Source organism: Melozone crissalis, unplaced genomic scaffold (assembly GCF_028551555.1).
Source record: "Melozone crissalis strain CALT ecotype California unplaced genomic scaffold, PUWL_Pcris_2 ptg000063l_1, whole genome shotgun sequence".
Lineage (NCBI taxonomy): Eukaryota > Metazoa > Chordata > Aves > Passeriformes > Passerellidae > Melozone > Melozone crissalis.
The window spans coordinates 7,051,106-7,074,675 of record NW_026535841.1 but is presented as its reverse complement, the minus strand read 5'-3'; the positions used below and the strand labels follow the sequence as shown (position 1 = coordinate 7,074,675).

General features: G+C 42.9%; 1 protein-coding gene across 3 annotated transcripts in view; it reads left to right on the top strand.

Annotated features, from left to right (window-relative positions):
- Positions 1-6,692: 6,692 nt before the first annotated feature.
- The window catches only part of CLTCL1 (clathrin heavy chain like 1), a 34,605-nt gene continuing 17,727 nt past the window's right edge, over positions 6,693-23,570 (top strand). Inside the window, exons 1-9 of one of the 3 annotated variants that reach the window (XM_054289123.1) lie at positions 6,693-6,817; positions 15,035-15,242; positions 19,273-19,541; positions 19,808-19,969; positions 20,423-20,536; positions 21,690-21,863; positions 22,141-22,338; positions 22,654-22,854; positions 22,976-23,128. In XM_054289123.1, the coding sequence (XP_054145098.1) occupies positions 6,776-6,817; positions 15,035-15,242; positions 19,273-19,541; positions 19,808-19,969; positions 20,423-20,536; positions 21,690-21,863; positions 22,141-22,338; positions 22,654-22,854; positions 22,976-23,128 (1,521 nt within the window). In that variant the 5' untranslated portion in view covers positions 6,693-6,775. Of the gene's footprint in view, positions 6,818-15,034; positions 15,243-15,263; positions 15,893-19,272; positions 19,542-19,807; positions 19,970-20,422; positions 20,537-21,689; positions 21,864-22,140; positions 22,339-22,653; positions 22,855-22,975; positions 23,129-23,570 lie in introns of those variants that run through there. The other 2 variants (XM_054289120.1, XM_054289122.1) reach the window with 2 other exon arrangements.

Here is a 23,570-nt window from a genome sequence, read left to right as displayed (position 1 = left end):
CTTTAGAGAAGTAGAAAGTACCAAATACCCTTTAAATTCAGGAAGATCTTTCTAAAAATATTAATTATACTCTAAAAAGACAGCATTGTAAATTCCCTATGGTGCTTGTTAAGGCCTCTGCACAGGTTTTCTCTCTTTTTTCAACATCCCTCTCACAAGTAGCATCAGTTACAGTGAAAGCTCTGGCAGAAAGGGGCACGGCTGCCTTCATCTTGTGTCATCTAAATTCATGCTAGTGACAGGGCTGCAAAGTGCTTATGTATTGCTCCTGCCTTTTAGGCACTGAGCACTAGTAGGATTTTTTTTTAGCTAGACATTTCATTATGAGGACTTCCAGCTTGTAAGCCTGTGCTTGCCTACATTTTATTCCAGCTCAGCCATCTTGTTTGCTGTCAATAATCTAAAAGGTAGTAAATGTGTGATTTTCCAACCTCTCTGGGAAATATCTTTGTGTTGTGTTTGTATCTTGAATGTTCTAGTTAAGACTGAAGTTCCAGAAAAGCCAGTTTGTTACATTCAGGTTGTACATGTCATTAAGAAGCAAGAAATGCAGAGAATGTCCATTAAAACCTGTTCCATAAACTGCTCCAGACAGAGAAAGCCAGGAGTGAATAAAAAAATGAGTGACTTTTATCTTCAGCATCCTGAAGTCCTATAAGCTGATAGAAAAAAAGCCTTTGTGTTACATAAAACAGCATTACATGGTCTAACAAAAACCTGTTTTTGAAGGGGAGAACACAGCTCAGAAAATAATGGTGGTTTTGGGAGAGGATTTTTGAACCTATATTTAAAGTTAATGCAAAGGTACAGATTAATATAAAAGCAGGAATTTGGGCATAAGGAAAGGGAACAAAAATATTTCATGAACAATAAAACTAATTCAAGAAGGTACTGTCCTTGGTCAAAGATTTTTTTTTTCATGATTTGCACCAACTGCTTCATAAATTTGCAAATAAAAGCTGAATTCCCACTTCAGCCATTCCTTCTAAATAAAAGTGTCTCCATTCTGGCTGCCTGTTTTCATGAAACTTGCTGAAATCTGGTATCTTTGAGCTCATTCCTCTGTATCTCATATGGTTGGATTTGGCCAATGGTCTCCAAACTGACTGTTAACTGGGGGAAAGGATACAGGCAAACATAGCAAAAGCATACTCATAAAGACATCTTCCTTCTGAGAATGGGGGAAATTCACAGATGATGAATTTATAAAGTACTTCTTTCCAGGAGTAGGAGAATGGGAAATATATTGTAAATACCCTTTAGATAAAAGGTCTGTTTACCATCCCTATGGTTTACCAGTACATTCTCAAATGTAACTCAGTTTCTGCTTTTCTTGGCTTCATTCTCTTTCCTGGATAATATAATAATGTTAAGAAAATGAACACTGTTTTCCCTCTCAAGGGTCTATTTCAAAGGAAATAACTGAAAGGCCCTAAGAGCCAATAAATTCAGCATTTCTCAAACACCCTATTAATCTGCAATTGGACAATACTGGCCTGGCTGTAGGACACTTGTGATAACCAGAAGATCCCTCCAGGTCCTTTTCAGCCCCTTCTCATCCCCCGTTTATGCACACTGACTGCTCCTAAATGTTAATTAAGGATCAGATCCTTTAGGCTAAAATTTTACTTGGTCTATATACAAACATAGCTTGGTTTCTGTTGTTCCAAACCTAGTGAAATTAGCAAGAGATGCACACTGGATTTGTATGGGCCACCTCACCTCTTGCCATTGCTCATACTTCCAAAGAACACATTCACTCTCTACCTGCTTGATGAATGAGCTGCCAGAGAAAAAACTCTGGGGGAATTCAGCTTTTAAAAGGTTGATGTAGGGTGCAGCCCTGATGCATCTGTCAGGATTTTGAAGACAGATGTTGACTCCCCTGCCTTTTATCCAGCTTTGCATCACGGACCACTGCACCCCTGGTTTTACAAGGCTGGGCTGGAGGAGTTGCAATTTCAGCTAAGAAACTGCCATGCAAGGAATTCAGCACCTGTGCTGCAAAACCTGAAGAACAACAGTGTCCAGGGAGGAGCAAACCACTCTACAAATGCACAGAGAGCATCAATGTTGGTGCTCTGTTCATGAACAGAAATGGCTCCTGCAAATGGAAATGCTCCTGGAAGGCAAGAGAAGCATTTTGTTTGCACATTGCAGGTAAATTGTGTATCACCATTCCCTCTGTGGGGAAACTAAAGACCTCCAGCCTGCACTGCTTTAGACACTCCTGTTCATTCTGACATAAATGCTATCAGATTCTGCTGATGGAGATAATGGAGAGATGGAGATGACAATCTCCAGCAGAGCTTTCATGTGCAGGGAATACAGGATGGAGTCTCACATACTGAAGTAAATTCATAAAGTGATACATCAAGAGTAAAATCCTCCAAAACAGGACTGTCTTGAAATGCTAAGCATGTATGACACCATTCTCTTGTCAAAGAATGAATTAGACATTAAATAATTACATATTAAACAACTCTCAACATAATCTTTACATTTCAAATAACCACTTCAAAAACATCACAATTTTTACCAGCTTGCTCTCAGGAGCTCGCACAATGACTTACAAAAACCACCAAAGAAACTCATCCAGAGCCTCAGAGTGCTTTGTATGATCCAGAGTTATGCATTCAGTAAGAACAGATGGAAAAGGATAATTGAATTCCAGGCCAAAAGAGCATGATTTGAATGGAGCTTTGCAGTAAAATGAAGGACTGTGGGACATGTACAAGGAGTCAGTTCTGGAAGGGAGGCAGTGATAGAAGACAGTTCTTGACTCAGCAGCAAGAGTTTGCTGGAAGGAGAGAGGAGACAGAGGGAAGGAAAGGGGCAGGCTCTGCCGTCTCCAGGAGACAGCTGGAAAGGAGTCCAAGGAGCGAGGGTGTGGTTTGAAAAACAAGGAGTACAATTTCAAACTGGATTCTCAAGCAAACAGGGCAGTCAGTGAGAGCCTTGAGATGCATGGAATGCAAATGTTCTCCACGAGAGACCAAATCAGAACTTTATGAGTTGTTGTGACACGCTACCACTGCTGCACCAAAACATCTTTGTGCTGACCCAGCATTCCCAAGGTTTGCATTTATCTGTTAGGCAAAACATTGATGCTCTGACAGTGCCAGGCAGCACTCACCAGCTGAGCACAGATGTGGATCAGCATCCTGTGTTCAGTGCTTTGCCACATGCAGCAGCTCTCCAGCAGTTTGCAGTGATCATGCACAAGGATGTGCAAGTCCAACCCACAGATCCCTTGTTTCTTGGAGCTCCAATCTGAGGAACACTCCAAGTGTTTGGGTGTTCCCACTCATGCAGGGCTCCTGTAGTGGATGCTTCTCCAGAAGATGTGCCAGTGACTTTTTTTACCTTCTTGAATCAAAACAGGAAAGTGGCCAAACATTTGGAAATTGAACACTTGTGTAGTTAAGCAGTGATTTGAACGGATGTTGTTGAGCAAGAACCTGAGAGAAACATTTAAGAGAAATGCACATTGCTTTTTCAGTGAGACTTCCTTGGCTGATTCTGTGGGAAGGAGACTGGGAACATACATACAACATTTTTCCATGTAAATAACAGCCCCTCCAAGACAAGAATGTAGCTCTTCTCAAACACTGGAAAAAGAGCATCAGGCTGCCATCCATAGGATGAGCCAGAAACCCAAATATTTGGATGAGAGCAACTTCTGAAAAAAGTAGAGAAACATTTACCAGGAGCTTTTCCATTTGCATTGTTAAAGGATTGCTAGGGATTACACCCTTCTCAGCTGCTGAGTGCTGTGGCTCTGCCTTGTGTAAAGGAGCAGGGGAGTAGCAAACAGCTAATCACAGGGGCACCAACACAGCAAACCACTAGAGACCTTTTACATTCCCTTTTAACAGACTATGGACTGTAGGAAAAATACCTTAAATAAGGCCAGTAGTGCCTTCTCATTGAGAGATCCCAAACTAAATATAGAACACAAGGTTAAAAGGCTCAGTTAAAACATCCATGCACACAGCTGACAGTACAGAGGTCAGTTTCTTTAGCTGTGGAAGCTCAGCAGGCTGCAGAGTGGAGAAAATATGGCAAAATACTTTTCCTATGTTTTGATTTGTGCCAAAATGTCCAAACCAGCTCACTCTTCAGAGCCAATCACACTTGCAAAGAATCCAACCCTTGGGATCAGCAAAGCCAGGTCCTACCAAGGACAGATATTTAAACACAGCAGTGCAAAGAAGGTACAAATGAGAAAGACATCAGCAGACAGAAGTGTGGCAAAGCACTTTTACATAAAGTGAGATACTTTTTTTACTACAGAAATTATGGGATGTTGTAATTAGGATTTGGCCAGCTGGGAGTGGGCATGAAAGATTATATTATTAAAATTGGAGTGAAGAAATATAACAGACCTTTAATTTTAATTATACTTTAAAAGAGCCTCAGTTTCCTTAGCCAGTGATCTTTACAGCTCATGGCAGCAGCCTAGTGCCAGACTAAGACTGCACACAGTACACAGTGACTTTTGTGCATCTAATAAAAATATTTCAGAGAAAAATATGTTGCTTCTTTGTAATAATTTTCTTTAAAATATTAATGATATAAAAATATATCTCTTATAACTATGTACATTACTTAAGAGGTGCTACTTAATTTGTGCAATAAATGATGAAAATATGTGGTTTGATTTTTTGGGTTTTTTTAAGAAATAGATATAAATTAGCAAAAATAGGAGCTTCCATAAAGTGAATGTGAGGGAGGGAAGCTGACAGACACACTCACTGTACCAAAATGGGAGATATATCCTGATGCCCCACTGGTAGTCTGTCTCTGCAGCACTGCTCACTTGCCCTCATTTAGAAACTCATAACCCACCAAAATTAAACTGCAACTCACAAACCTACAGAGCAGATGCTACTCAAACCCCTTTGGACTACATAGAGGTTGTCTACACTTTACCTCAAATTTTTCTTCCTTCTTTCGAGACCAGACCGTGATGTATAACCCCAGTCCTGAGTCCTCTGGGGAGAGCTAGAGATCCCAGATTTCTGCAGGGATGGGGCTTTAGCAGCATCTCATTCCTATCCAGCTGTTCAATGGGCTGTTCTGTGTTTCCTCAGACCCACTGCAGACCATTCTTCACCAAGGGATCCCCATGGCTGCAGCCTGTGACTGTGTGTGCCAGTAAGAAGCCAGGTGTCTCAGCAAGCCATGCCTATTATCCCTTTGGAAACTTAACCCAGTTTTGGTAATTCCCATGTATTAAAAATGAATGAGGTTAAGTGAAAATAATGAGGTTTTAAATTGTAATGTATATGAAATTGTTTTAACCTGCCTCTGGTTTTGAGTCTTCAGGGGTCCTTTGTTCAGTTTTATATTAGAGATCCTCCTATAATCTTGTGCTTCCCAGAGCTGAGCTCTCTGGGAAAATGTGAACAATACAATGCTCTGGATAAAAGTGCTGGAGCCAGTACCACTGCAGCTGTTTCCACCTCAAAGGATTACTGTAATTTAGGAGAAGTATAATAGCACTAACATTAACTTCACCTCCTTCATCTAATGCTAATGGGCTGACTAGGAGGCAGAGTAAAAAAAAAATGTTGATGAATCTCTTACATGTTGGACACTTCACTTCTCGGTTATTGAAGAGCTTCCAACTCACAACGTGAACTCTTGGGGAAGGAGCCCTACTTCTATTTAAAAATTCAACAGGGTAGAACAGTTGGGTGGTTTTCACGGCTGGTAACTGGCCATAAACCCCCTCACCTACCTTTGGGCATGACTGCAGGGAGCAAAGCACACATGGTGCTAGGATAAGTCGGTGGGTGGTGGGCCAAGAGCAACCATCTGACCCAGTCAGAACCCAGTGCCTTTGGGGTTCTGGGGCTGCCAAAGAGGAGAAGTGCTTTGGGAGAGCCAGCCACTATGGCAGGTGCCAGGCAGGCGGCTCCCGGCTTCCAGTGCCAACCAGGCAGGTCCTGGGTGTTCCCCGTCTTATTCCTCACCTCCGGCGGGAGTCCCGGGGCGCTGAGGGGAGCATCGCCCCGGCACCGCCGCGCGGCTGCGGGGAAAGGAAGGGAGAAGCCCTGAGGGCGGGTGTGAGGGTGGGCCGGGAGGGACACCAGGGGCCGGTGTGAGGGTAGGTCGGGAAGAGCCCCGGGGGATCGGGTGGGTCAGGGGGCAGCTCCGGGCGATCGTGGTGAGGAGGGCCCAGGAGGAGCCCCGGGGGATGGGTGGGTGAGGGGGCAGCCCCCCGGGGATCGGGGTGCGGATGGGTCAGAAGGAGCCCCAGCCCGGGGTGAGAGCTGGCCGGAGGCAGCGCCGGAGGGGGCCGGGGAGGGGGCCGCGTCACGTGAGCGTGTGTGGTAGCAGCAGCGGAGGGATACCTGCACTCTGACAACCCCTCCCGCCCCTCTCCGCTGGCCGTAGCCGCGGCGGGGACCACCCGCTCCTCACAGCCCCGTCCCCAGCCCGTGCCCTCAGCGGCAGCGAGAGATAGCGGGGCAGAGTCAGGCAGGAGGGTGAGGGCGGGCGGGAGGCGGCGGCGATGGGCGGAGGAAGAAGCGCGGCAGGGAGGGACTATTTGAGGAGACCCTGGCAGGCTGAGGTGCGGAGTGATTTCGGCGAGTGAGCGGCCCCGCACTGAGGCCGAGGAGAGCGGCGGGCGCGCTAGGCGCCATCCCAGCGAGGGCTCCGCGCCTGCGCCGCCTCCGCCGCTGTGAGGGGAGCACCGGCGGCTGCCCCGTTTCACCGCCCGCCCCTGCCCCGCGCCCCTGCCCCGGGGAGCTCGCCCCCAGCCATGGCCCAGATACTGCCCATTCGCTTCCAGGAGCACTTCCAGGTGAGCGCAGGGGGCAGCAGAAAAGGCACGGGGTTGGGGTCCCCCTCTTCTGCCTCACCCCGTCTTTAGGAGAGGGGGGGCCGCGGCCTAGGCGAGCCGGGGGAGCGCTGAGGGCGGGGAGAGGGGGCCAGGCCGCGGGGGGATCTCCTCCGTCCCCTCCTTCCTTCCCTGCGGAGCGCGGCCGCCGTCCCGCTGCGCGCCGCGGGAAGGCGTGCGGGGCCGAGCCCGCCCCCGGTGCGGACTCTGAGCTGCCGCTTCTGCTCATCCATCCATCCGTCCGTCCGTCCATCCTTCCATCCCCGGAGCTGCGTCCCCGCGGCGTGCGGAGCGGCCGCGATTTGTGCAGAGTCACTCGTCGCCTGAGGGACCTCCCGCTCCGGGGAGGGGGCGGCGCCGCGCCGGAGCCGCGCTGCTCGCCCCGGGCACCGCGGGCGCTCCCCCGCCTCGGCTTGGGTGGACGCCGCAGTCTTGCAGGCGGATTGTGGTTTTTCTCTTTCACCTAAACGACCATCAACCTCTGGATCGCGAAGGTTCCTGGGAACCTCTTTTTGTGCAGCTGTGAGGAAATTGGTGAGATGAGGTGCAAGAAACCATTTGGACTTGGAAGCTACACAGCCGCTGTCCCTCCTTCCAAACATAACAATATTAAAAAAATCCTCCCCCAGAATGACATGGTTCTGTTCTTAATATCCTGTGAAAACCGTAACGCCAGCATTGGAAAAGATCCATAGCTAATGGATGCAGCACAGACAAACCGGTTTATGTGTTTCCTTGTGACCTGGTGGTGCGGGAGGGTGGTAAATGGAGTGAGAGAACAGCAGTCTCTGAACGTGCAGTTTGAGGCAGGAATTAAAGGAATTTGCTAAATGAATGAGAGAACAGGAAGTGGACTTGGCAAGTCATCCTTCTGTCGCTGTACCGCCCCTTTCTGTCAAATCAGGCATCCATTTCAAAATACGAACTAGGTATCATCCCCCAGTGTGGACTGCGTGCCACTCTGGGCATTTCAGCTTGGGAAATGGTTATGGCCACTTCCAGCTCCCTTTGGTATGTATTTTTTGCTTAACTGGAAGAAGTGCCCTGATGACCCTAGAAGGAGCTCTAGCTGGAAAAAATCCAGTAATTAGAGTGAATTCCAGAAATATCTAATATCTCTGTCCAAGGGAAGAGACAAACCTGTGTCCTCTGAGTTTTCATGGGTTAGGAGAGTTTAACATGGTGAGGAGTTCTGCCACCCCTTCCCTGCCAGTGTCCACTATAGCAGTGATTATAGTAATCTCAAATAGGTTCATAAGAGCTGCAGAACAGCTGTCTGAGTGAGAAACTTGGGATCAAAGTGATTTTGTTGTCAGACTCTTTTTTGGAGAGCATATAGTTCTTGCCATTTAAAACTGGCAAGCATAACCAATCCTGCTGATTGTGTTTGATCTATACAATAGCAGTGTGAGGACATCCCACTTAATATGCAGGAGGTGTCCTGTGCTGCTTTGCATGTTAAGTGACTGTTTCTGTGATTACCAGTGTTGTGTGTCTTGCAGCACTGCCAATATCAGCATTGTGCTACCTCAGGTTTGGGTGAAGGGCCTGCCCACCTGCTTTTCAAGGGTTTTGTACTGAAGTCATGCTCTATTTTTGCCCTTAAGCAATTTGATCTTATTGAAAAGGCTAAACCTGTGCTTGAGTTACTTTTTCTCAGCATGAAAGCTGCATGGAGGAGCAGGGAGAACCCTGGGGTGTCCATTGCTAACATGTAGGAGCAAACTTCTTCAGCATTCACTCTTTGCTGTATATTCCTTCTCCCCCAGGCTGAGTGCAGAAGCCCTAAAGCAGTGCTCTGCTGAAGTCAGACTGAAATCGGGGAGCTGGGAGGAGGCATGCAGGAGCCTCCTCATGCTGCTTCTGCAGTTGTCCCTACATGGTGGGATAAATAGGGAGGGAAAATCTTGTAGGGACTCCTGTGTTTGCTCTGGCTGGATATCTGCAGTACAGTTATATCAGCTCTAACTCGCTGGATGTTGTAAACTAGAATCAAAAGTCATGAATTAATGTTACATGGTGCTTGTTGTCTGGTAGAGAATTTGTGAAAACATTAAGCCTTCTTTTCATAATACTACACTGTCACACATATTTAGCCTTATCAGATTAGTCTCTCTCCCCCCCCTCACATTCCTTTCAAGTAATTGTCTTGACTATGGTTAAATTATCATATTTAAAATTAATATGATAAATCTACTGTGCTGCTTTATGATAAAGCCAAAAAAGTTAAAATTCCATGTAATTGTTGTGTGTTCTAGTGATTCCGAGTTGTAAAATCTTTCTGTGCCTTAATTCAATCTGTGTACTGTTTCTACCTGTAGCCTTTTTAATTAATACAGCTGTAAGTGATTAGAATATCAGTTAGTGCTATAATTAATTCCAAGTTCAGCCTGTTGCTGATGAAACATTATTTCCCTTAAGTTCAGTGTCTTCCCGAGGTAGCTGTATGTACTTTACTAACAGCAGAACTGAACCGTGCAGAAAGTGCTCTCCAGAGGAGCTAAACATAAGCTGCAGTGCTAAATCCTGAATGCTTCTCTCCCACTCTCTCTTGCTGGAAGTGGATAAATGGCAGTGTGAAGTGAAACAGGGATCCTGGTCCATGTAGAATTGGAGGAGTGCTGGGGCTCAGGCAGACTGTTTACATTCTTTGTGCAGCTCATTTTGTCTTACATTGATCATCCTTCTAACTGTAGTAGCTCCAAGCCTGTGCAGGGGGAGTGACTGCCAGTCACAGGGCACGTTAAATCTGAAGTTGTTACAGCTTGTGTGTTCAAGTCGTGTGTGAGCTGAAGGATAGAGAATGGTTGCAGTGAAAAAAAGATATGCAGGTCTTGATGTGGTAGAAGGAATTCAGTCTGTTTGTTTAGCTCCATTTGATGCAATTGAACAGTTATTTTTAGATATGAACTCTGTCACTACGAGTCTTCACAAATTTATTAAGAGCTTTCATCTTGCTCATTTTTTCCCCAGAGGATATTGGAGTTTTAGGTTCCATAGCAAGGGAGGGGAATAAGACAAGGACTCAGTTTTTATCTGTCTGGTGACTGCCCAGCTGCAGCAGTGCAAACTATGCCAAGTCCTGCTGCACCGAGTTACTCGTGCATACTACTTAAGCTAATGTGATTTAATCAGGTTCTTAACTCCAGCATTTCTGTTGGAACAGTGAATTATGAATTATTTACCAGATTGAGCTCTTCCAAGGGAATTGCAGTTTACAATGGAAGTGCAGTAAAAGACCAAATATACTGGTAGACAGACTGGAAGCAGTACTACTGGAATCCAGTGTACAAAGTGTTCCTGATCTAAAATTAAACTTTTCCTTCACTTAGTCATTGCTTTTGTCTCTTTGTGCCTCTGAGTTTTTTTCTCACTAGCAAAAATCTTTGCTTGTCTATGGGGAAAACTGTTGCTTAAGCAAGATCTCGGGTTCCAAGATTGGAGCCTTTGATGCACAGACACAAAGTTCTGCTGCCTGTTCAGTAACTGATCCAGCCTCTTGAGCACAGGCAGCTACTGTGAGAAAACTGGTGTGCATGGCATGCTCTCAGTGTGGAAGTACTGCACTTCCTGGTGCAGCACTGACAAGCTAAAATAGCCTGAATTAAGCATAAAGGATGTAGATTGATTTCCATCATTTTCAAGACAAAACCACTTTCTGTTTGCATAGTCTGACTTGTCTTATTAAGAATTACTATCTGTTGTGCAATAGGCATGACTGAGCTGGATGGTTTTCATAAGTTGGCTTTGGTTGGACGTGTGCACTTAAGAAGCACTCAGGAATATTTGCAAGCTGTAAGTGACTTTTTAGATTTGTTTTCAAAAGGTAGGGCTAAATATTGTGACTTGATTCAGCTATTCAGTGATGAAGAGCCTCAGTTTGCTCATTGGATTCAGAAGTGCCCCTCACATGGTAGTGATAACTCATTTGATAGATGATTCAATCCTCATCACAAACATACAGAAATAGATTTTTGTGTAGGGAGTAAATGTCACTGTAGATGAAAGCCTGATTGCAGCTCAGACATCAGTGGTCTTGCAGGTTTTAGGTCTTCCATACTTCCTTGGTGTCCCTCAGCTGTCAGAATGGGAACTACAGCAGGAGGTGAGGTGAGGGTGAGCAGTTGAGCAGGAATGTCCAGCAATCACATGCACATCCTTACTGGGGATGATTAGAGCTTTATGTAGTTACATGAGTAAGAGTTAGGGGAAGCTGTTACTGCATTCCTGGTTTGTATTAAGTTTAAAAAGATGTCTGCTCACAGAACGTTTAGCAGGCAGTTTTTATTTGGGTGCATACAGCCTCTGTCCAAACCTTACTCTTTTCTAATGGCCTTAGAAGCAATAGTTGATCACCTTTAACAAGCATTTATGCTAGAATTATGTGGCATGAAGCTGAAAAGGGATACTCACACTAAACTCTGAAGAGATACTAAATTCACAGAGTTCTGACTCCATTTAACTGATGGTAGGTCCCAATTACTGGAGTGGCAGTATTAGACAGTAAGACTTAATTATTTCTCATTAGAAAAATAGGCTTAGTTTGAAGACTGGAGGTGTCAGTATCTGAGTTGGTCTGTGCTGGCTCAGCCTGGGTTGCTGCACTCCACATAAGGGAAATGCATTAGAATGCTCAATATTTAGTAAAGCTCTTGTGTAAGAGACATCTTGAGTTAATTTCTTAGCAAATGGTACAGTGCTGGTAAAGAACAGAGAAAGACTAAATATCATATTAATAATGGTCTTTCATCCTGAATATCTTTGTGTCTTCATTCATGTTGAGAAACAAATAATGCATCTTAGTTTAATCTTTACCATGTCAGTAAGTTCTCAATATCCATAAAATGCTTGAAGGTTTTATGGTATCTAATCCACTCTGTTGTAGTACTAGATATCTGTGAAACAAAAATCCCTGTCTGTCTGGTTCATTCAGCCTGATAATGAGAATGGTTCTGTGCTCTGTGTGTAGCTAATGGGTGTTAGGGCAGGAGAGGCATTAGGGTGTTACCTGTGGAACAGAATGTTGCCCTTTCCCCTACAGCAGGGCTTGCTGTAACCTACATGGGGCTGCTTGGTAGGGTTTAACTGGATTACCCAAAAGTAAAGTGGGGGTGAAATAATGGAAATTATGGTAAATGGAAATCTTAATAAATACCTCTGGAATGACTGTGTAGTGGTGAATCTTTATTTTCAGAAGAAAACAGCCTTAGTTTGTGAGAGGGTACTGCTTGACTAAGAAGCATAATAAAAAATGAAAATTTTGTCGTAGTTGAGAGGCCTGTTGTTCACTCCTTTATGAAAATAAACTGAAAAATTGCTAATTAATATATATAAACTGCAGTAAGGATCTGTAGCATCTTCACCTGAGGCTTTTTAATATACATAGCTAAGTGCTTGCTACCTCCTGTAATAAAGTTATACTAATTTTATTCTTGAGGAAGGGAGGGAAAGTGCTTTAGAACAACGTTGTTCAGATCATCATGGAAGATTTGTCCCATCCAGGGTAAGAGTGATGCTGGCTGATGCACGTTATTTGATGGTGGAGGGATTCTGCTCATGTTCTTCTGTATAGTCAGTAAGAAATAGGCTCTTACAGTGCCTCACATATCTCAGGAGGATACATCCCATCCCCTAATGGTAGGAACAGTCTTCAGTGTATTCAGACTGTTAAACTGTGAAGTGCTGTCGTCATTGACTGAGGCTTGCAGCACTCACATGACCGTCCTTTAGGGAGTACTGGCATTTAGCCTTTAAAAGATGTGATGGGTTTCCCTAATAATAACGATGGCAGTGATACTCAAGCAGAATTTAGCATTACCTTTTCTGAAGTCTCTGCTAGATTTTATCATATGTTAAGGCAGGAAATGGTAATACCAAAGTGTGCTGCAAAATCATACTTGCCTTAGTAAAGATACCCAAAATGTTTTCTTAAACAGGGACCAGACTTTGAAGTGAATAATGGTGGGTTTAAAGCTGAACTTCAAGGAAATGCCTCAAGGTTCTCGCTTTGCAAAATGAGTGTCCAGGGGCTGTCTCTTGAAGAGTAGGTCAGACTGAAGCACACTAATTGAGAAGAGACCTTGAAAAAGCTGTGTTTCTGCTCCAATACTCTGGAAATACATCTGAATTTGGATTAATTAAATCAAGTTAGGAGCTTAGTTGTGCTGCAGTTAAATCTCTTGACTACTCTTGAGACTCTTAATGAGTCTCTTATAATGGACTGTACTCTGTTGGCAGATGGACTCAGAACATACTCAGCATCAAAGTGCTTAAGTGTCAAATATGTGAGCGTGTAATTTGTGGCAATATGTGGACATTGTCTGGTGTAGAGCAAGTGAGCAAGAACAGTGGAATTAAGAGCCTGTTATTTATTCTTCTGTTGTCCAAAGTCACAGAAGTTGGTGGAGCTAAAACTTGCATGTTTATTGGGTGCTAAAACATTGTGTGTTACATATGAAAGGTACACAGGTTATCTTGGTATGAAAACTTCCTTCCTTCCTTCTGATACAGAAGCATGCATTAGCCACCTACCTGCTAGATTTGTTTTCAAAACTCTGGGTGCAAGCATGATCTGATAACCTTGTGCCTAAACTTTGATTCTCTTTTGGAATGAGTGGCACCTGCTGAAGTTTACTGTTGTGTATTAAGTATTTACCCCTGAAGTGAGGAGTTAGCTGAATGGCTCACAGTTCTGCTGAGAAACACTTATGGGAGTGAGTAAATGTCTTTTTATGCATTCGTACATTTGGTTTATATTACATTACTGAAAGTTGAGTCCGTTGAGATTAGCAATTACTGAGCTGAATAGCTCTTCATTAGTCAGCTCAACAGAAAACAAACAATTCCTGAGGCATTCTTGGGCACAGTCCCAACACATCACACTTAGAGGTATCTCTGTTACATACCCAGTTTACAGTTTAGTGAGTAGCATTACAGAACCTGTAACAAGCCATGATCAGCCAGCTCAAACACACTAAAGCAGTGTTTGTGGTGCCATCATGGACTTCTTGCCCAAGGGATTTAGTCTATTGTGTGAGGCTCCTGGTGGTATGTATCAAAGGAGTGTAATGACTCAGTGATGCTGGTGGTAGACAATGTTCTGTCTCCTTGAGGGCAGTAATTTTTCACTTGCAGTGCCCTGAAAAGCAGTATAGGTTAATCCTTTGAGAAGCTTCAGTGGAGCTGATGCAGTTCCTGTGCTTGAAAAGCATAGCTTTGGGGCATAAAGCAGGTGCTCAGGCTTGTTACAGTTGTAGAAGATGCAGCTTACTCATGTACTAAACCAGGCTGTGCTGCACAGGTAAATCTGATTTACTGTGGACCAATGGAACAGTGACATTTGTTCACTACCACCTCCTCCTGTTAACTGAAATTGAGAGTGAATGGAAATAAAGTTAACACAAAAGGATGAAAATTATATATATACATAGGTGTCTTGTTGGGTAGTCTGTCTGGCAGCTCGGAGTGACTCCAGGTTACATTTAGAGTAACTACTTTGGTTTTACTGTTGTGTGTTTGAGCACAAGTTATGTTTTTAGAGCTAGATGTATGGCTGGAAGGAGCCTGCATCACAGCTCTTGTCTTTGTTGTTGAGCCTAATGGCATGACATCTTGGGCAAGAAGAGATGAAGTGATTGTTTATTTTAACACATCTTTCTTACCTTTCACTGGTAAGAAGTAGGTGTTCTCTGAAGTAAGATGAACAAGTCCACTTGTAGGCCAACTGAGACCTGCTGTGTAGACTTCCTTCTACACTGTTGCTAGGAGGGGGTTGCATTTGGGTAATTGATTCTTTCTGTGCTGCCCTCTGAACATTGTCATTCTGCCACTTAAGTTTTGTACATCAAATTTACCAGCCTTGCTAAAACTGGAGTAGTGGTGCTACTGCTGGTGTAGTCTTTATCACATACTAGAACCATGTTAAGTAATAAACACATAAGTTAAAACTCCTTTTAGTTTGCATCAATAATGCAACTTCAGAATGTTTTTAGGACCTGAATGCTGACAATTCTGTAGTTCTTTGCCTGTGGAACAAAGAGACTCAGAGTTCAATAGTGTACACTTTAATCAGAGAAATTCATCAGTCTTGCATTTCCTTCTGGAGGAGATTTTAAACGTAGAGACTTGAGTTAGACCTTCAACATGGGAAGGATAATAAAGTACTCTTTTTTGTCTTTCTAGCTCCAAAATTTGGGCATTAATCCAGCAAACATTGGATTCAGCACCCTAACAATGGAGTCTGACAAGTTCATCTGCATAAGGGAGAAAGTAGGAGAGCAGGCACAAGTAGTGATAATTGACATGAGTGATCCAACAACACCCATCAGACGTCCAATTTCTGCAGAAAGTGCCATCATGAATCCAGCCTCTAAAGTAATAGCACTCAAAGGTGAGTCACCCTTTATGACTGCAGTATGAAAACTACTATTTAGCTCTACTACTTATTAGTGCTCTTAAATTCTATATAAACTTTCTAAGAAGAATGTATATGAGGACAAGAATTCTTGCCTGAACTTGCATGCTGTATTTTTGGTAGTAGATCTTTCAGTAATCTATGGATGATTTGCCTCCAAGTGGATGTGAGTTGCTTGGACCTGGCACTGCAGCCTCCTATCCTCACTGAGGACCAGGTCAGCATCTGGTATACTTTCCCTTTAAACAGGTATTGTAAACGTAATGGACACTTGTATAGATGAATAGGGGTGTAAAGCCACGTTTTCTGCCCTGTCCTGGTCCTTTCTTGCAGCTCTGAAGTTTTTACTAGATAGTGACAAAAATGTCATAAGGATGGCCAGTAAGTGTAAAAGTCTGAACATAACAAACATGTTAAATTTGACAGTTATGAGGTCTTGCAGCTAGAAGACCTCTGCTTACTGCTACCTGTGGTGTTGTTACTGCTTTTAAGTAGCACTCTGAGTTCAAAGTAGTAATTTTTAATTCATGTCTGGCTCTTTTCTCAAATGACCAACATCTGGTATTTAATGGCAATAACTGTTACTGACTATGTACTTTTCTTCCTGCATCTTATCTAAACAGATGGTGAGTGAACTCTGTCCTGACATTGTATGTTTGGTAGTACAGAATGGTCCCATCTCATAAAAAGTACTGAACTTTAAGGTAGCCATTTGACAGTTCACTTCATGGCCAGGTGGGGGAATCTTAATCCCCAACTGGTATTACAGTGATCATGTTCTCCATTGGCTTGTTTCTAACCATTTGGCTGTTTTGACTATTGACTGTACCAAGTGAAGGAGGAGAGTGTGCTTTTCATGTTTGTGTGTATATGTGGTGGAAGTACAGTTGATAGACAAAATGAAGTTGCAATATTTTTATGAGAGACCTGCTAGCATGTCCTGTGTGCTGTTCATTTCTGCTTAAGTGTGTTTTTTATTGTGAAAAATCGTGGTGAAATTACTTGGGGGTCCAAGAAACTGTCCTCAGGACTGGTGCAAAACCTTCAACTTCTCTTCTTTGATCTCAGGCTTATACTGACATCAGGTGAGAACTAAAGTGAATATTGACTTCACTTATAGTGATAGTTATGCATCTTCCAAAGGACTGCCTTACCCTGGGTATGGGTAAAGGTAATAATGAAAAAAAATTCAGATCTGTTATGAGTTTACTGTCCTTTATCTTGGACCCCTTTAAACAGACTGTATTGGCAAGGAAAGTGCCTTCTCTACACTAGCAGAGCTTCATCTGCCTCTTAAAAGGAAACTACATAATCAGGTTTGAAAACTAATATACTAACTAAATGGATTATCATCAGCTTCAAAGAATATAGCTTTATTCTTGCCAGTTAGGACTTGTTCAAAAGGAGCATTATTCTGTCCATTCAGAGTGAGTAAATCTCTCCTCTGAACCAAAAAGGTTGAGTTAATGATGTTGACATGCAGAGTTGTGTTGTCAAGTGTTGCAAACTTAATGATCTCTTCTGTAAATAATCTAGTGGTCAGAAGGCTGGGTAGAAAGAGGGTTAATAGAGCTACCTAACCAATATGTTATCCGTGATAACCTGAAGACATGCATTAAGTCAGTCTGTCTCTCCAGACTTCTCCCTGCTGATTGAGTGAGGCTTCAATAGTCAAAATGGTTACGTATTGTGACTCCGTGTGCCATGATGGGCAGTTGCTCGTAATCCCAGGATTATTGAGCAATAAATGTAGAAACTCACCCTCAGAAAAAGAAATGAAATGGTTCTTGATTTTTAGCTGACGTACAGTATGCACAATTTCATTTCTGGATTGCATGTGGCATTCTCGTGGTGTACCAAGATTTATGCGTTGTCCTTGTGTTCTTGGTCCTCTTGCACTGCTCTGTACTGGGAGTGCTCAGCAGTGGGTGTAAGTGGAGAATGCAGCATTCGAGGGTGCTTCCATTCTTTGTGTAATGGAGAAATGTCATGCTCCAGTCAACCGTAATGTAAGTTCTTGTGCTGATGTTCAAAAATCGAATCTGCTTACTTAATTACACCTGTATAGTCTAAATAGATTCACCAGTTTGGTAGTTTGATCAGAAAAACCTTAAGTCTTTTTGTCTCGAATCTTGCTGTAATAAAGTGGTCAAGTAGACATAAGACTCAAATGCACACTTGCCCTCACTATGACTGTATAGCAGGTCCTGCTTCTCAATCCAAATAACAGAATTTCTAAATAGTTAGTTACTATGAATTTTAGTTACTGTGAAGTTTGAATATATGTTGCCACATTTAGGGAGATGTAAAGCAGTGGTTTCTGCAGCTCCCAACATCCAGGGCTAAACTGCCTAGTGAAGCTTGTTGAAGCCATATCCAACTGTCATAAATTTGACATAACAGTCAAATTTAGTCTAGAAAAGAGACAACCATGAGCTCTTAGCTGTTTGTCAGTTTCTCCTATTTCCTTAAACCTAGGAAAGGCATACTGTTTCCTGTTCAGGAAGTCTGTCCTTAAGAGCACTTTTTCTGGGATTGTTGTTTAGATGGTGACTAGAGCCCTTCCAGAGCTCATGTCTCCTGGCTGCATGTGAGGCTGCACACTGTGGCAGTTGAAAATCCATCTTCTGATAGCACCAGGCCACTGCTGGACAAATTGTTGTCCAAGAGAGTAAATACACTGTTTCCAGCTATCTGTTTACTGGGCTTACTGCATCTGTCTGACACAGAAAGTGCATGTGCAGAGCACAGTGTTCATTAGCAGGCTGCTTTTCGTCCCAGAGGAGCTAGCAAGCTCTCCTAGGATGTTGTTGATCGGGTTGACAGTTCTCAATGCTGTTAAACCAGGCAGCAAATGCTGCATGTGATAGCTCTTAAGCCTTGCATTGTCTCTTGGCACTGCATTAAACTAACATGATCAATTTATGTATAAATTATGCTAAAACATTATAGAGCAGTTCAAGATACGTATTAACTTGGGATTAGTAACTCCTGAATACGATTTCTCCATGGCCAGCAGCCTTTATCTATCAGTGAACATCTCCCAGTTTGGCAGTCACAAGTGTTACTAGCAGGAAACACTTCTGAAATGGGGATGGAAATAATGGCATTACAAGCCAATATTCCAGCAGTCTGAGTGGGTGTCTTGTGAACAGAAAAGAATATTCCTGGAACTGAGTTGTCTCATCTGCAGTAAAATAAAACATCACTTTGACTTCATGAAAGGAGTGGATTCCCTTATTCTTTATAATTTGGTTCAGTTAGCATTGGTTTTAAGTCTACTTAGCAGGGTAGAGCTGGTTGTTTAAAAGGACTACTGAATTCAAGCTTAAACCTGCAGTGTAGTTTCCTAAATCATGAAGAGGTAATCTTAACTGGACCTAAAGCTCCAAACCTTCCTATAGCCTTTGTGAGCTTTTGACTTTCCTCTTGAGTAGATACTTGTTGTACAAAGCCCATGTAGTTCAGTGTGCAGTTCATCCAACAGGAAAACAAAATGGGAGCTGTGATCTTTGGCTGTCTGAAGCCGTTTCAAGTCTCATGCTGTTTGACTCAGTCCAGGTCATCTACAGCAGCTACTAAATTGACATAAAGTGGAGCCATTCTTTCTATTAATTATACTGAGTGACATCTACTAGGCATCTGTAACTTGGCCTAGCAGTGCTGCCAGCTGGCAGCACAAGAGTTTACACAAGCTCTGTAGCTTAGACTGTCTTTTACTGCAGCTTACAGTAAATTGAAGTGTCCGTGCTTGTCAGTTGTTGGAATGTCTGTGTGAGTGTCCGTAAGGAGATTGTGGTTGGTTTTGGGATGGTACTAGTATTGGGGGTGGAGAGGGGATTCTGTTCAGAGTCAGGTGTCAAAGGAGACTGAGATGTGACAGGACACTAACCCTGTCTGTAGCACCACTGCAACAGTGGCTTAAACTGGGTGCTTGTAAATGGGCACTACAGGATGGCCATTGTGGTAATTGATCTGTGATGTTTCTTGGATTTTGTCATACTAGCTGGGAAAACACTTCAGATCTTTAACATTGAGATGAAAAGTAAAATGAAAGCCCACACAATGGCTGAGGAAGTGATCTTCTGGAAATGGATATCTGTGAATACAGTTGCCTTGGTGACAGAGACAGCAGTGTACCACTGGAGCATGGAGGGAGAATCACAACCCCAAAAGATGTTTGATAGACATGCTAGTCTTGCAGGCTGCCAAATCATCAATTACAGAACAGATGAACACCAAAAATGGCTGCTGCTGATAGGAATTTCAGCACAGGTAAGTTCCCTAGCAGCAATATGTTATGAAGGTAATTGGGAGAGCCCTGGCCCCACTTCACTTAATAGCTGCTGTAGTTTAACCTTGGTTTCTGTAAATAAAAAATTCAAAGCTATCTTTTGTGCAGAAATAGCCTGACTTCTAGTTTGGTTCAAGTGTTGGAGGAGGGGATGAGAGGCATTTGCTGCTTTTTAGTTTACTGTCCCAAGGGTCTTGCTACAAACATTTGAAGTCTTCTCTAAAAGCTAACCTTTTCTTTTTTCTAGCAAAATCGTGTGGTTGGTGCAATGCAGCTGTACTCGGTTGATAGAAAAGTCTCCCAACCTATAGAAGGCCATGCAGCAGCATTTGCAGAATTCAAAATAGAGGGAAATGCCAAACCTTCTACCCTCTTCTGTTTTGCTGTGAGGAGTCCTGCAGGAGGCAAGGTAAATTCTACAGCTATGTTCCTGTAGTGGCATAGGTAGATTGTTTGCATCAAACGGAATGTGGAATTCATTAGCATTGGATATGCTACAACTGCTGAGCAGTCTGTGCTGCACTGAGGTAACACCACAGTAAATGCCTTGTCTTTACTAGTCTTGTCCTCCAAAATTGATGAATTGACAAGTGTGACTCAAAATATCTTGAATGGGTTGTCTTGAATAGGAATAGTCACTTTCATAAAAAGAGGGGTTGTTTTGGGGTTTTTTTATTCTCCTCCCAGGTTTTAATTTATCGGGTTCCAGAAAATTTAACATTCTGAATATGTGGAGCACAGCTCCCCAGACTGTGTTGGCCAAATGTGGCAGATGACTTCAGTAGCTTATCTGAGGAAAGGAACTCCTTTCATGTGGCTGCACTTGCAGGCAATCTTGTGACATGAGCTCTTTTCTTCCTAGCTGCACATAATCGAAGTAGGTCAGCCAGCTACTGGAAATCAGCCATTTGTTAAGAAAGCTGTTGATGTGTTTTTCCCACCTGAGGCACAGACAGACTTTCCTGTGGCAATGCAGGTAAATGTTTGACCTCCCCTAAAATGAGTTTTATAGCCTGGCAAGGAGCTGACATCTGCTGCAAAGATTGCTTTCTGTAGTGCTTTGCTGTCATTCTTCCTAGTTCTGGGGGGGGGGGAGGGGGGCTGTTATGGGTTTGTGGGAGGTAGCATGGACATTAAAACAGTAACTTAAATATATAAACTGCTCTTATATTTTAAAAAATAATAAACAAAAAGCCCCCATAAAACTTCTACAAAAAAAAAACAAAAAACCACCAAACCAATTAAACAGACAACAGAAAAAACCCCTTGAAAGTGTGTTCAGGGAGCATGTATCCAACATCACTTCGGCTTTCAGTTTCCTACTAATGCTCCAAGTTCTGGATAAGAATATTAGCATTTCTCCTGTAGTAGCAGCACAGAAAAGGCAGTTTGGGGCATAAGTGGGAGATTTTTTAGGAAATAACAGAGCTAGTTGCTATCACAGACCAAATTTCACTAAGCATGTCTCTAGGACTAGAAATGTGTCATAAAATCAGACTATCTTGGAGCCTAAGACTGCTGATAAGTCTAATAGACCAGCTTTGGAAATAGACCAAGAGATGCCCATAACTAAGGTGCATCTGTGGCTCTATACTTCAGCTTAAGGCTTAATTAACAAAACATCCAGAGACTTGTTCCAAGGGGAGAGTACTTTTATGTCTGAGGACCCTTTTGGCTTGAAAGCCTCCCCAGTTTCAGTGACTTGACAGATAAACTGGAGTACTCAGTAGATGAGCTTGGTTTAGATTCTGCTGGTGCTTTGGGTAGGCTTTGTTGGAAGAGAATGGGATTATCTCATTAATATTTCTGAACATATCTAGACTAGAATGCTAATTATGCCCAAACTTTTCTACTCAGCTTGGCTTATTAGGATGAGGAGTATGTTCTTTGCTGCAGATGAATTTTAATTTCCCTTCAGCCTCTGTTCACTGGAGCTATGCCTGCAAATGGCCAGCAAAAACTGTTCGTTGCTTTTGAGTCTGAAAGGAAGAAGCCTGAAGCTATATTTGTTCTTAGTGTCAGTACAAAGGCATGTCTCTGCAGTGCTTTCTTGTGACTAGGATAAAGGCAGCTGTCTTAAGTGTTACAATCTTACTAGTTTTTACTAATAGAAACCTGTTTTTTGGCAGATTGGAATTAAGCATGGTGTGATTTATCTGATCACGAAGTATGGATATATCCACATGTATGATTTGGAGTCTGGAGTGTGCATCTACATGAACCGTATTAGTGCTGACACTATCTTTGTCACAGCTCCTCATGAACCTACCTCAGGCATTATTGGTGTGAACAAAAAAGGACAGGTAACAAATCCACCATTCTGTTTCTGAGCCTTCTAAAGTTCAAATGGAATGTAACAAACCTAAGGAGTGACTTGATGCAACAAATGTCATAGAAGAGAGCAAGTGACTATTTGATTAATCAGTTTTTATGTCTGCTAGTGTAGAGCTACTTGAAGAAGAACTTGGTTTTTTACTAATCTGCTCCTTCACTGATAAGCTGCATAGCTATTTTGTTGTTGTATTTCATAGTAGTTGTGGAAAGAACAGTACTCCTCAATATGCCTCTTGTCCTTTGCAGGTGCTTTCTGTATGTGTTGAGGAAGACAACATTGTGAACTACGCTACGAATGTTCTCCAGAATCCTGACTTGGGACTGCGAATGGCTATACGGAGTAACCTGGCAGGGGCAGAGGAGTTATTTGCCAGAAAGTTCAACACGCTGTTTGCTCAAGGAAACTATGCAGATGCTGCTAAAGTAGCTGCATCTGCACCAAAGGTAAGTAACTCCAAAGGTAAAGCTTAGAAATCATGGAAATTTGCCTAAGCTTAGTAGATTGCTTAGGTCACTTACATTTTAGAGCTTGACATTCAAAACATAAAGAAGCCGTAAGGAGTGGCTGCTATCCATTTCTAACCAGACTGGACTTTCTGTGGCCACTGACTTCCTGCTAGAAAGTCATTAATTTGATGGTCTCTATCCTGAAGGTTTAACAGTAGATGCTTCAGTTTATCCTTCAACCTACTTTTTTTACTAATGCTCTTCAGTCTTCACTAATTAAACACTACTTCTCTCTATCTTGTGCCTGTTCAGGGAATTCTACGTACCAGTGATACAATTAGGAAGTTCCAGAGTGTACCAGCTCAGCCTGGACAGGCGTCTCCCCTGCTCCAGTACTTTGGAATATTGCTCGACCAGGGCCAGCTGAACAAGTTTGAATCTCTGGAGCTCTGTCGCCCCGTCCTGCAGCAGGGCCGCAAACAGCTTCTGGAGAAGTGGCTGAAGGAAGACAAGGTAGGCTCGATTGTGACATTAGCCTACTTCTGTTGCCTTTAACAGTTGAGTGTGAACAACACTTTGTTGATGCTACAACTCTGAATTCTTCTGCTTGACCAAATACCACTTCTGACTTCAGCTGGAGTGCTCGGAGGAGCTGGGAGACTTGGTGAAGACGGCTGACCCAACCCTTGCACTCAGTGTCTACCTTCGAGCTAATGTGCCAAACAAAGTGATCCAGTGCTTTGCTGAAACTGGCCAATTCCAGAAAATAGTGCTGTATGCTAAGAAGGTAAATCATTTATTACAAACTGCAGGCTCTGTCTTATGTTTAAGGTGTCCATTGTGCAAATCATGGTATATTACTATGGTCTAAAACGTCTAAAAAATAAACTTCAAAGCATCCAGAATTTTATGAAGTATTAATTTAATGGACTAGCTTAAGCTTATTTGACAGAATAAAAATAAGATTCTTCCAGACTTCCTCAGACTTTGTTTTGTAATTCATAAAAAAAGAAAAATTGCTTAATGCCTTCTTTTAAGTTTAGGACTTGATAAATAGGCCTTTAGGACTGATGAAAAATTTATTCCAGGCAGTTTTGTTACATAGCCAGAGAATTGTCCTGGCACAAGTTCAGTTACTAAGTAGGTGAATACTGAATTTCTGTGTCAACAGACTAGAAATGCTTTTGTCTGAGAATTCCTGGAAGATGGGGGATGGGCACTGCAAGCTC